Genomic DNA, 13,611 nt, shown 5'->3' on the forward strand with positions numbered 1-13,611 from the left:
CAGACAGAGAGGTTCCCAGACAGACAGACAGACAGAGAGACAGAGAGGTTCCCAGACAGACAGAGAGACAGAGAGGTTCCCAGACAGACAGAGAGACAGAGAGGTTCCCAGACAGACAGAGAGACAGAGAGGTTCCCAGACAGACAGAGAGACAGACAGAGATTCACTATTTGAGTGGCTTTTCCGCTCGATTGGCTTAACAATTTGACATATAAGAGGTGAGATGAACAAGGCTAACTAGAGACCTACATGGACAGTTTTCTAATAGAACGAATGAACATTTGGCAATACAAGGGCATTGTATAGAAACCCAAACCTCTTCAATAGCATAGTGAATAGCTACAGTGGCCGTAGACTGCTCAGGGACATACATGACAGACATTATTGTCAGTTTTCCCTTTGAGGGTTTTGTGCTGGTTATTACGTTCATAGTCTTCACAATCCAATCTCAAGATCAGTGTTACACGTCTCCTCTCAATTCAGTTGATGTGTTGATGATTTACAGCAAGGAGATGAAGATAAGCTTTTTACCACACGCATGTAATCACATGACAATAGGGATAAATCCATGGACATGTTTATTTCATTTAAAGTGTATAATACAACACAAGCTCTTTTGTCATGCGCTTTTCACCAATGCGCACACACACACACACACACACACACACATGACACACACACACAAACACACACACACACCGGAACTACGCTAAGAGGAGTGGATGGTCGCCAGTGGTGTCCAGGTAGTTAGTTTCCATTAGTACATTTAAATACACACACAGACACACACACATTCATACACTTCCCACACACACCTCATTCTTCTCCATTTAATCCATTATTGTTACCTGGGTAACTGCTAATTTTTGTGAGTTTAAGTAAAGACTAATACATTGAAGGACAAATCTGTCTTTTAATAATAAGGTACAGTTGCACCCCCTCAAAGATGAGTAAACAACTCTACACTTAAACCCAAGGGAAGCTGTACAGAGAAATGATGAAACAAGGCATATCTCAGTATATCCTGTTCTTATTCCCCAGTCACTCAACATTGAGACTCAGCTGTCTATCTGTGTGTCTGTGGCTCATGTAGATAGGAGGAGAGGAGGACGCACGCAAACTCTCTGACCGGGAGCACGGTTTCCATAGAAACCAATTATTTCTGCATCACCTCAGTTTTAGCGCCGCTCTTTCTGCAAGATTATCTAGATCCCACAGTAGAGGCTGCTGATGAGGGGAGAGGGGAGAAAGACAACGTTTGCCTTTCCTGAGATGACCATATCTGACATTCATCATTCATCAACCGGTTGTCAAGGTGCCTGTCAGCCACTGTCATTTCAGTGACTGAAGTTATTTACAGTTAGGTTGAATTAGTATTAATAATTTGAAAGGCTGTTTTGAGAAAAAAATGATCCTTTCAATCATATTTTTCAACTTCAGTTCAAGCATTTTCATGCTTTTGTTGAAGTATTTTATTCTAAATCAAAAATGTGCAGAGGCTGTGCTAATTTTACCTAAGAACAAACCTACATTGAACATGCATTATAATGCTACTCAGCGCCTCGGATAGGAGCCAACCAGACTAAATCCTGTTGGCCCGTGAACACACAGAAATACTTGTGCAGCTCTTGTTTTAGCTGAGGGAACATCTTGGCCTAGATGAAAATGAAACACACAGCAACAATCTGCATGACAAGGAAGGAACACAGTGTTGGTGTGTTCAGTTAGCTGGGGTTGAAACCAGTCCCTCCAGTCTCTGGAGAGGCTCAGTGTTCCAAGCTGCCTAGCACTGTGGACAGGCCCTGACACAAGACTCAGCAATGAGCTAAGGAGGAGGAGGGGGTGGAGGAGGAGTGGTGGAAGGCCATCCGTAACATTAGATGGGAGATTTTGGTATATTCTTGAGGCAAGCTATAGCTCTCATAGACCATCCCCTGAACTGAGGACTCAGATAAACTGCAGCCATGTATAGCCTTGTTGAAGGTCTGTCTGTCTGGGTTGTAGGATGAAGCCAGGCAATAGAAATGCTGCTTACATAATCATATCGATGGGATCAATACAGGAATCATATTGATCATATTGATCTCAAATTAATATTTGACTATGTATAAGAGCAGCCCACAACTTCACTGTTGTCATTTTGTGTCAGTAGATTAAACACCACCACCACAGTGGAGATAAAAAGCATATATTGAAGTCACTTCTTCATCAACGGTTCCGATGTGCTTTATTGGAGACTAATACATAACCCTCTATGTAATCCAGGACAGAGCAGTTCTCACTGACTCTACTTACTATCATAAACAATGGCCTTTATTGGAGACTAATACATAACCCTCTATGTAATCCAGGACAGAGCAGTTCTTACTGACTCTACTTACTATCATAAACAATGGGCTTTATTGGAGACTAATACATAACCCTCTATGTAATCCAGGACAGAGCAGTTCTCACTGACTCTACTTACTATCATAAACAATGGGCTTTATTGGAGACTAATACATAACCCTCTATGTAATCCAGGACAGAGCAGTTCACACTGACTCTACTTACTATCATAAACAATGTGCTTTATTGGAGACTAATACATAACCCTCTATGTAATCCAGGACAGAGCAGTTCTCACTGACTCTACTTACTATCATAAACAATGGGCTTTATTGGAGACTAATACATAACCCTCTATGTAATCCAGGACAGAGCAGTTCTCACTGACTCTACTTACTATCATAAACAATGGGCTTTATTGGAGACTAATACATAACCCTCTATGTAATCCAGGACAGAGCAGTTCTCACTGACTCTACTTACTATCATAAACAATGTGCTTTATTGGAGACTAATACATAACCCTCTATGTAATCCAGGACAGAGCAGTTCTCACTGACTCTACTTTCTATCATAAACAATGTGCTTTATTGGAGACTAATACATAACCCTCTATGTAATCCAGGACAGAGCAGTTCTCACTGACTCTACTTACTATCATAAACAATGGGCTTTATGAGGTGTGCTTGTAATTCACATCTCCGCTGTTTAACAACCCTTACCCTCCTCTAGTGAGACTGTAGGCAGTGCCAACCATGACCATGCAAAACAACACAAGGTGGCAAAGTTAAAGAAGGCTGGATTCCAGTAGAACATTCCAGATTTTAAATTTGTAGAGAAAATGATATAGTTTTAGCTAGTTACAACAAGTCTTCTATTGCATCAGGAAACTCCCAAATTCACCTGATGGTAAACTAATGAATAATACAAATTCAGAGAGGAGCTGACAGCCTAGGAAGCGTGGACAAATGCTCAGTCACCTCTGCTGAGTTCAGGGGAGAAGTAGAGAGAGAATATTGTAGGCTAGATTTCATTCACCTCCATCTCTGACTGGCCACTGAGCTCAATAGAAGCGTTTTGCTGGCACCGTACTGCATTCAGACTGAGATGAACGGGGTTAGGCCAGGGAACTTTCCAGAAGTAGTATCATGGTGTACTTTGTCAGTATCATAACAGCAGTTATATTGTGAAATGCTCTCTCTCCTTACTCTCTCTCTTTCTCCGTTCTCTCTCATTCTCTCTCTCTCTCTCAATTCAATTTCAATATAAGGGGCTTTATTGGCATGGGAAACACATGTTTACATTGCCAAAGCAAATGAAATAGATAATAAACAAAAGTGAAATAAACAATACAACATTTACAGTAAAGATAACACAAAAGTTCCAAAAGACATTTCAAATGTCTGCGTTATGTCTATATGCAGTGTGGTAATGATGTGCAAATAGTTCAACCCATCTCGCTCTCACTCTCTCATGTGTAGTGACAGTGATCGCTTACTTCTCACTTGCTTACCCCTCTCTCCCTCAGAACACTGAGCTAGTACAGCGAGCTTATGGGCTGATTGATTTCTGAGGAGCGTTATGTCTTACATGTGTAGTGCTGGTTGATAGAAACTCATAGTCAAACAGAGTAATCCATAGTTAGTTAATTGTAGCATGTGTTATTGATTTTGTATTTTTATAAATAAGTAATGTAGGCTAAATGATAGGAGGATAAAATAATAATTTAGATGTACAGTATTCACTGTGCCTCTTTCAGTTTAGTATCTACAGGCGATTAGGATGAACCCAGTGGACGTGTTCAGTTCAGTATCTACAGCCGATTAGGACGAACCCAGTGGACGTGTTCAGTTCAGTATCTACAGGCGATTTGGATGAACCCAGTGGACGTGTTCAGTTCAGTATCTACAGGCGATTAGGATGAACCCAGTGGACGTGTTCAGTTCAGTATCTACAGGCGATTAGGATGAACCCAGTGGACGTGTTCAGTTCAGTATCTACAGGCGATTAGGATGAACCCAGTGGACGTGTTCAGTTCAGTATCTACAGGCGATTAGGACGAACCCAGTGGACGTGTTCAGTTCAGTATCTACAGGCGATTTGGATGAACCCAGTGGACGTGTTCAGTTCAGTATCTACAGGCGATTAGGATGAACCCAGTGGACGTGTTCAGTTCAGTATCTACAGGCGATTAGGACGAACCCAGTGGACGTGTTCAGTTCAGTATCTACAGGCGATTAGGGACGAACCCAGTGGACGTGTTCAGTTCAGTATCTACAGGCGATTAGGATGAACCCAGTGGACGTGTTCAGTTCAGTATCTACAGGCGATTAGGACGAACCCAGTGGACGTGTTCAGTTCAGTATCTACAGGCGATTAGGATGAACCCAGTGGACGTGTTCAGTTCAGTATCTACAGGCGATTAGGATGTACCCAGTGGACGTGTTCAGTTCAGTATCTACAGGCGATTAGGATGAACCCAGTGGACGTGTTCAGTTCAGTATCTACAGGCGATTAGGATGAACCCAGTGGACGTGTTCAGTTCAGTATCTACAGGCGATTAGGATGAACCCAGTGGACGTGTTCAGTTCAGTATCTACAGGCGATTAGGATGAACCCAGTGGAGGTGTTCAGTTCAGTATCTACAGGCGATTAGGATGAACCCAGTGGACGTGTTCAGTTCAGTATCTACAGGCGATTAGGATGAACCCAGTGGACGTGTTCAGTTCAGTATCTACAGGCGATTAGGATGAACCCAGTGGACGTGTTCAGTTCAGTATCTACAGGCGATTAGGACGAACCCAGTGGACGTGTTCAGTTCAGTATCTACAGGCGATTAGGATGAACCCAGTGGACGTGTTCAGTTCAGTATCTACAGGCGATTAGGATGAACCCAGTGGACGTGTTCAGTTCAGTATCTACAGGCGTTCAGTTAGGATGAACCCAGTGGACGTGTTCAGTTCAGTATCTACAGGCGATTAGGATGAACCCAGTGGACGTGTTCAGTTCAGTATCTACAGGCGATTAGGATGAACCCAGTGGACGTGTTCAGTTCAGTATCTACAGGCGATTAGGATGAACCCAGTGGACGTGTTCAGTTCAGTATCTACAGGCGATTAGGATGAACCCAGTGGACGTGTTCAGTTCAGTATCTACAGGCGATTAGGATGAACCCAGTGGACGTGTTCAGTTCAGTATCTACAGGCGATTAGGATGAACCCAGTGGACGTGTTCAGTTCAGTATCTACAGGCGATTAGGATGAACCCAGTGGACGTGTTCAGTTCAGTATCTACAGGCGATTAGGATGAACCCAGTGGACGTGTTCAGTTCAGTATCTACAGGCGATTAGGATGAACCCAGTGGACGTGTTCAGTTCAGTATCTACAGGCGATTAGGATGAACCCAGTGGACGTGTTCAGTTCAGTATCTACAGGCGATTAGGATGAACCCAGTGGACGTGTTCAGTTCAGTATCTACAGGCGATTAGGATGAACCCAGTGGACGTGTTCAGTTCAGTATCTACAGGCGATTAGGATGAACCCAGTGGACGTGTTCAGTTCAGTATCTACAGGCGATTAGGATGAACCCAGTGGACGTGTTCAGTTCAGTATCTACAGGCGATTAGGATGAACCCAGTGGACGTGTTCAGTTCAGTATCTACAGGCGATTATTACGAACCCAGTGGACGTGTTCAGTTCAGTATCTACAGGCGATTATTACGAACCCAGTGGACGTGTTCAGTTCAGTATCTACAGGCGATTAGGATGAACCCAGTGGACGTGTTCAGTTCAGTATCTACAGGCGATTAGGATGAACCCAGTGGACGTGTTCAGTTCATACAGAAGCAGAAACATCCCTTCACTGAGTGAGGATACATGAGCCCTATATAACCACCTTCAGAGCAATTAAGGGAAGTAGCCTATGGAACAGCTTCCTACTGAATAGAGAACTAAACACCACAGACGTGAATGGTAGAGACGGGAGAGGAGGAGAGGAGGAGAGGAGCCTAATTGAAATAATTGAAGAAGTAATTGTTAAAGGGCATTGATTTTTCTTAAGTTTGACCCTACTGACTCTTCTTATAATCGTCTGGATGAGACAATTGCGTGTTATAGGTCAGCCGCAGTTTTAGACGACTCCTGTCCTCGGGCGGCTCTTTCCCACGTATTTATACTCCTTTATACTCATTAGGACTTGAAACCCATGGTACAGTTAATCATTTGTCTCTCAAACTTGAAATCTAGCACTGTGAGCCAAAATGAGACCTTCATTTCGACACCTATTTCATTTCAAGCAGAATATATATATTTGTTGGGGTGAATAATTTCTCAGCAGCATTGAAATGAAGTCTTCCACGAATTGTAAGCGTGCTCATGAATCAGGGTCAAACTTCACATCTTCTCCGTGATCACTTGAATCCTGAGGAGAATAAATAAGAACAGATTACCAGTCAGAATGAATAGCTCATCTGAAGCCGGGGATAAAAAGTAGAAAGACTATAATTTAGAGCTTTAGAATTAAGATGTCTTATTTCTTAAAAAGGTGAAGGATATTTTTTTGTTCAAACAATATGACTGTTTCATTTTAGATGGCTGAAGGAGGAACAAGGTGTCACAGGCTTTTACTGTACCTCTCTGCATGTTAGTTGAATTCACTTTTCATTTTTGACTGTTTTCTATATGTACTCATTTTACAATGATCACAAAAGCAGTAAAACAGCCATATTAATGTATCAATCAACCAGCTGTACCATCCAGTGCATGACACATCTGTGGGAAGTTCAGGCCAGACGACCTTGAGCCCTGTCCCTAAACCTATTCCCTAAGTCCTAGACTACTGTAGCTGAGCCCTGTCCCTAAACCTATTCCCTAAGTCCTAGACTACTGTAGCTGAGCCCTGTCCCTAAACCTATTCCCTAAGTCCTAGACTACTGTAGCTGAGCCCTGTCCCTAAACCTATTCCCTAAGTCCTAGACTACTGTAGCTGAGCCCTGTCCCTAAACCTATTCCCTAAGTCCTAGACTACTGTAGCTGAGCCCTGTCCCTAAACCTATTCCCTAAGTCCTAGACTACTGTTCCCTAAGTCCTAGCTGAGCCCTGTCCCTAAACCTATTCCCTAAGTCCTAGACTACTGTAGCTGAGCCCTGTCCCTAAACCTATTCCCTAAGTCCTAGACTACTGTAGCTGAGCCCTGTCCCTAAACCTATTCCCTAAGTCCTAGACTACTGTAGCTGAATCCTGTCCCTAAACCTATTCCCTAAGTCCTAGACTACTGTAGCTGACTGTCCTTGTCTCCTCCCCGGTCTCATTTTCTCGTCTCCCCTGTCTCCTCTTCTCTCCTCCTCTGTCTCCACCCCTGTCTCCTCTCCCTCTTCTCTTCCTCTCCTACCTCCTCTCCTCTACCTCATCTTCCTCTCCCTCTCCTACTCCTCTATCCTGTCTGTCCTGGCCTGCCCCTGTAATGGTGGTGTGTGGCTGACAGTGACTTTGCGTCCAAAATGAAAAACAGGCAGTTGGGCACGTCATCAGGAAGTATGAACATGACCAAGAGCACAAGTATCGGTGGAGACATGTGCAACCTGGAGAAGACGGACGGCAGCCAATCGGACACGGGCGTGGGCATGGTAGGCGGGGACGAGGATAAGAAGAGGCGCTCCAGTATTGGTGCCAAAATGGCGGCAGTGGTTGGCCTCTCGCGGAAAAGCAGGAGTACCTCTCAGCTCAGCCAAACAGGTAGGCGTGCCTGAGTCACTTGGGATATATATGCCTCTGTCCTTCCCTCTGTTCTCTGATGTACTGTACTATGACACTGTCTGTGTATCATGTCTTTCTGCCCCTCTCTCTTTCAATGAATGTCATGTGATACCTCAGTTCTTTCCTTTTCCTCCAGTTTGCATATCTTTCTGTCTGCAGGAGTTCTGGATCCAGAGCTAGAAGGATGTCTAGGATGGCATGAATGTGTTTTATCCTCGTCACTTCTCTCTTCCTCCTAGACGATGACAATCCTACTGTAGAGACACTTTCCTTCCTGTCTTGAGACCCTTTCTTATGATTATTGTTCTTTGCAGGAACAGAATTGTATAAGAAAACAACATGCAGACCATCGCAATGGATTGTTAATGATGTGTGCGTGATGTTCAAATAATGGTTCCTCTTCTTGTTTTTTGATACTGTAGTTTTGCAGTTACATTTATGTTTAACATGGCAGAGAGGTGGCTTCAGTTACATATGTTATTTTGCTGTTTTCGGTCATGTTTTCAAGATGCTATACTCTTAAGGGCCTCCATATCATGTAGCACTCTGGGTCTATTCATAGACTGACTGGTGGAGATGCAGCCGGTGGGAGAGAAACATTTTACATTTGATTTCATTTGTGTCACAATGTTTGTCATGAATACTCGAAGGAGTACATCTTCTCATAGGTGTATCAGAACAGTATGAACTGCTTATCATTGGATCGAGAGCGAGGAAAGCAATAGAGAGCAAGAGAGAAAACGAGAGCGAGGGAGAGAGCGAGATAATGATGAAAACAGTCAAACCACCTAGCAAAGTGAGACTAGAGGGTAACACATTGTCGTAGCCTCTCAATTAAAAAACTAGGCCAATTGAATGTACTCCTCCTGAAGGAAAGGACTGGTAAAGGCCATTATTGCAGTGATTTACGCCAATGGATGACCTGAAAATGTCAATCATCATACGTTATTTTCATAACACGTTCCTCAGTTAATATCACACAAAGCAAAGCCCACCAACATGATGTTGGTTATTTTTACATGGACTTGTGTTATTTCGAGAGAGTGGAACTTGAATGTGACAATAAAATGTGCTGCAGGCAGGCAGGTGGCTGGGTGGGTGGGTTGTCTTGGTCACGGGTTGTCCCTGATTGAGTTCTGGTCCATCTGTAGGAAGGTCAGCTTCTATCATACCCAAAGTCCTGAGAGGTGACGCTCTGCTGTCTCAAGGAGTGTTCACACCTTAAATGGCCTTTTTATGTCATCAAAATCTGTCTCTCAAATTGCGCCCTGTTCACTATATGCTGGTCAAAAGTAGTGCATGATAGAGGGAGTAGGGTGCCATTTGGGACGCAGCCAAGGTCTGGGTTGATTATGGTCAATGATTACTCCTCCCTTCTTCATCAATCGTGTCCACTGAGGGTTGATCGTAAAGGGAGGTAGGGAATGATGTGTGTATGTGTGCGTTACTCACGTGGCGCTGCCTTACCCCTCCAACCCATGATTTGACAGGCACATGACATGACAGTCTTATCTCTTTGTAGTTTTAGTCATTCCTACTGATTTCAGCACATCATTCTGTCATGGTTGCACCACAGCACATCATTCTGTCATGGTTGCACCACAGCGCATCATTCTGTCATGGTTGCACCACATCATTCTGTCATGGTTGCATCATCATTCTGTCATGGTTGCACCACAGCATCATTCTGTCATGGCGCATCATTCTGTCATGGTTGTACCACAGCACATCATTCTGTCATGGTTGCACCACAGCGCATCATTCTGTCATGGTTGCACCACAGCACATCATTCTGTCATGGTTGCACCACAGCGCATCATTCTGTCATAGTTGCACCACAGCCGTCAGTAAAACCTCTCTCCTCCTTCGACCCCTTTTTGACTCGTGACTGAAGTGAGCTTCTGAAGTTCTTTGAGTGACTGATTTTGTCAAGATATGGACAATATCCCTGATAGGGTCTCTAGATAGCACATCGTCATGTCTTTATCTGTACACTTGTCTCTTCTCATTTCTAACCCCATCCATGATGTGGTTGTATAATAAATTAGTTGGCTATAGTGTCTCAATGGTTATTTCACAAAAGGAAAGTGCACAACTTCTCTGGAAATGAATGAGCACCTGCAAAAGTTATATTTGTATTTCTATCAAAAAGAATATAATGTAAAAACATAAAAGCAACATGCAACAATTTCAACGATTTTACTGAGTTACAGTTCATATAAGGAAATCAGTCAATTGAAATCAATTTATTAGGCCCTAATCTATGGATTCCATATGACTGGGCAGGGGCACAGTCATGGGTGGGCCTGGGAGGGCATAGTACCACCCATTTGGGAGCCAGGCCCACCTACTGGGGAGCCAGGCCCAGCTATTCAGAATTAGTTCCATACAAAATAACTTTATTACAGTCAGAAATACTCCTCAGTTTCATCAGCTGTCCGGGTCGCTGGTCTCAGACAATCCCGTAGGTGAAGAAGCCAGATGTGGAGGTACTTGGTAGGCGTGGTTACACGTGGTCTACAGTTGTGAGGCCGGGTGGACGTACTGCCAAATTCTCTAAAACAACGTTGGAGGCGGCTTATGGTAGAAAAATTAACATTAAATTCTCTGGCAACAGCTCTGGTGGACATTCCTGCAGTCAGCATTGCCAATTGCACGCTCCTGCAAAACTTGAGACATCTGTGGCATTGTGTTGTGTGACAAAACTGTACATTTTAGAGTGCCCAGCAAAAGTTGCACTGATCATGCTGTTTAATCAGATTCTTGATATGCCACACCTGTCAGGTGGATGGATTATCTTGGCAAAGGAGAATTGCTCACTAACAGGGATGGAAACAAATTTGTGCACAAAATTTGAGAGAAATAAGCTTTTACTATTTTTTTTATTTCAGCTCACTTTACATGTTGCATTTATGTTTTTGTTCAGTGTATATATATATATATATATATATATATATATATATATATATATATATATATATATATATATATATATAGTATATATATATGCAGTTGAAGTTAGAAGTTAGGGTTAGGGTTAGGGTTAGTTTTTCACAATCTGTCATTTAATCCTAGTAAAAATCGGTAGGATCACCATTTTATTTTAAGAATGTGAAATGTCAGAATAATAGTAGAGGGAATGATTTATTTCAGCTTTAATTTCTTTCATCACATTCCCAGTGGGTCAGAAGTTTACATACGCTTAATTAGTATTTGGCAGCATTGCCTTTAAATTGTTTAACTTGGGTCAAATGTTTCAGGTAGCCTTCCACAAGCTTCCCACAATAATTTGGTGAATTCCTCCTGACAGAGTTGGTGTAACTGAGTTAGGTTTGTAGGCCTTCTTGCTCACACACGCTTTTTCAGTTCTGCCCACAGATTTTCCATGGGATTGAGGTCAGGGCTTTGTGATGGCCACTCCAGTGCCTTGACTTTGTTGTCCTTAAGTCATTTTGCCACAACTTTGGAAGTATGTTTGGGGTCATTTGTCACGCCCTGACCTTAGAGCTTTTTATGTCTCTATTTTGGTTTGGTCAGGGTGTGATTTGGGTGGGCATTCTATGTTCTTTTTTCTATGTTTTTGTATTTCTTTGTTATGGTTCTCAATCAGGGACAGCTGTCTATCGTTGTCTCTGATTGGGAACCATACCAGGTAGCTTTTTCTCACATGGTTTTTGTGGGTAGTGTTTTGCACCTTACAGGACTATTTCGGTTTCGGTTGTTCGCTTTGTTATTTTTGTTAAAGTGTTCAGTTTCAATAAAAAGCATGAACACTTACCATGCTGCGCTTTGGTCCGATTCCTCTTCCTCAGACGACGAAAACCGTTACATCATTGTCCATTTGGAAGACCCATTTGCGACCAAGCTTTAACTCCCTGACTGATGTCTTGAGATGTTGCTTCAATATATCCACATAATTTTCCTACCTCATGATGCCATCTATTTTGTGAAGTGCACCAGTCCCTCCTGCAGCAAAGCACCCCCACAACATGATGCTGCCACCCCCGTGCTTCACGGATGGGATGGTGTTCTTTGGCTTGCAAGCTTCCCCCTTTTTCCTCCAAACATAACGATGGTCATTATGGCCAAACAGTTCTATTTTTGTTTCATCAGACCAGAGGACATTTCTCCAAAAAGTATGATCTTTGTCCCCATGTGCAGTTGCAAACTGTAGTCTGGCTTTTTGATGGCGGTTTTGGAGCAGTGGCTTCTTCCTTGCTGAGTGGCCTTTCAGGTTATGTCGATACAGGACTCGTTTTACTGTGGATATAGAGACTTTTGTACCTGTTTCCAGCATCTTCACAAGGTCCTTTGTTGTTGTTCTGGGATTGATTTGCACTTTTCGCACCAAAGTACGTTCATCTCTAGGAGACAGAACGCATCTCCTTCCTGAATGATATGACGGCTGCGTGGTCCCAAGGTGTTTATACTTGCATACTATTGTTTGTACAGATGAACGTGGTATGTTCTGGCTTTTGGAAATTGCTCCCAAGGATGAACCAGACCTGTGGAGTCTACAATTCTTCTTCTGAGGTTTTGGCTGATTTCATTTGATTTTCTCATGATGTCAAGCAAAGAGGCACTGGGTTTGTAGGTAGACCTTGAAATATATCTACAGGTACACCTCCAATTGACTCAAATGATGTCAATTAGCCTATCAGAAGCTTCTAAAGCCATGACATAATTTTCTAGAATTGCCCAAGCTGTTTAAAGGCACAGTCAACGTCTTGTATGTTAACTTCTGACCCACTGGAATTGTGTACATTGAATTATAAGTGAAATAAACTGTCTGTAAACAATTGTTGGAAAAATTACTTGTGTCATGCACAAAGTAGATGTCCTAACCGACTTGCCAAAACTATATATATATATATATATATATATATATATATAGTTTGTTAATCAACAAGAAATTTGTGGAATGGTTTAAAAACAAGTTTTAATGACTAAAAGTTAAGTGTATGTAAACTTCTGACTTCAACTGTGTGTGTGTGTGTATATACAGTGCCTTGCGAAAGTATTCGGCTCCCTTGAACTTTGCGACCTTTTGCCACATTTCAGGCTTCAAACATAAAGATATAAAACTGTATTTTTTTGTGAAGAATCAACAACAAGTGGGACACAATCATGAAGTGGAACGACATTTATTGGATATTTCAAACTTTTTTAACAAATCAAAAACTGAAAAATTGGGCGTGCAAAATTATTCAGCCCCTTTACTTTCAGTGCAGCAAACTCTCTCCAGAAGTTCAGTGAGGATCTCTGAATGATCCAATGTTGACCTAAATGACTAATGATGATAAGTACAATCCACCTGTGTGTAATCAAGTCTCCGTATAAATGCACCTGCACTGTGATAGTCTCAGAGGTCCGTTAAAAGCGCAGAGAGCATCATGAAGAACAAGGAACACACCAGGCAGGTCCGAGATACTGTTGTGAAGAAGTTTAAAGCCGGATTTGGATACAAAAAGATTTCCCAAGCTTTAAACATCCCAAGGAGCACTGTGCAAGCGATAATATTGAAATGGA

General features: G+C 42.5%; 1 protein-coding gene across 39 annotated transcripts in view; it reads left to right on the forward strand.

Annotated features, from left to right (window-relative positions):
* The window catches only part of LOC112222529 (regulating synaptic membrane exocytosis protein 2-like), a 223,015-nt gene that overhangs the window by 184,073 nt on the left and 25,331 nt on the right, over positions 1–13,611 (forward strand). For 25 of the 39 annotated variants that reach the window (XM_042304750.1, XM_042304741.1, XM_042304748.1 and 22 more), the window contains one exon: positions 7,811–8,061. The exons of 12 other annotated variants lie outside the window; for them this stretch is intronic. In XM_042304750.1, coding sequence (XP_042160684.1) covers positions 7,811–8,061 — 251 coding nt within the window. The remainder of the gene's footprint in view (positions 1–7,810; positions 8,062–13,611) is intronic. 2 more of the 39 variants (XM_042304747.1, XM_042304782.1) reach the window with 1 other exon arrangement.

This window comes from Oncorhynchus tshawytscha, linkage group LG23 (assembly GCF_018296145.1).
Source record: "Oncorhynchus tshawytscha isolate Ot180627B linkage group LG23, Otsh_v2.0, whole genome shotgun sequence".
Classification (NCBI taxonomy): Eukaryota; Metazoa; Chordata; class Actinopteri; order Salmoniformes; family Salmonidae; genus Oncorhynchus; species Oncorhynchus tshawytscha.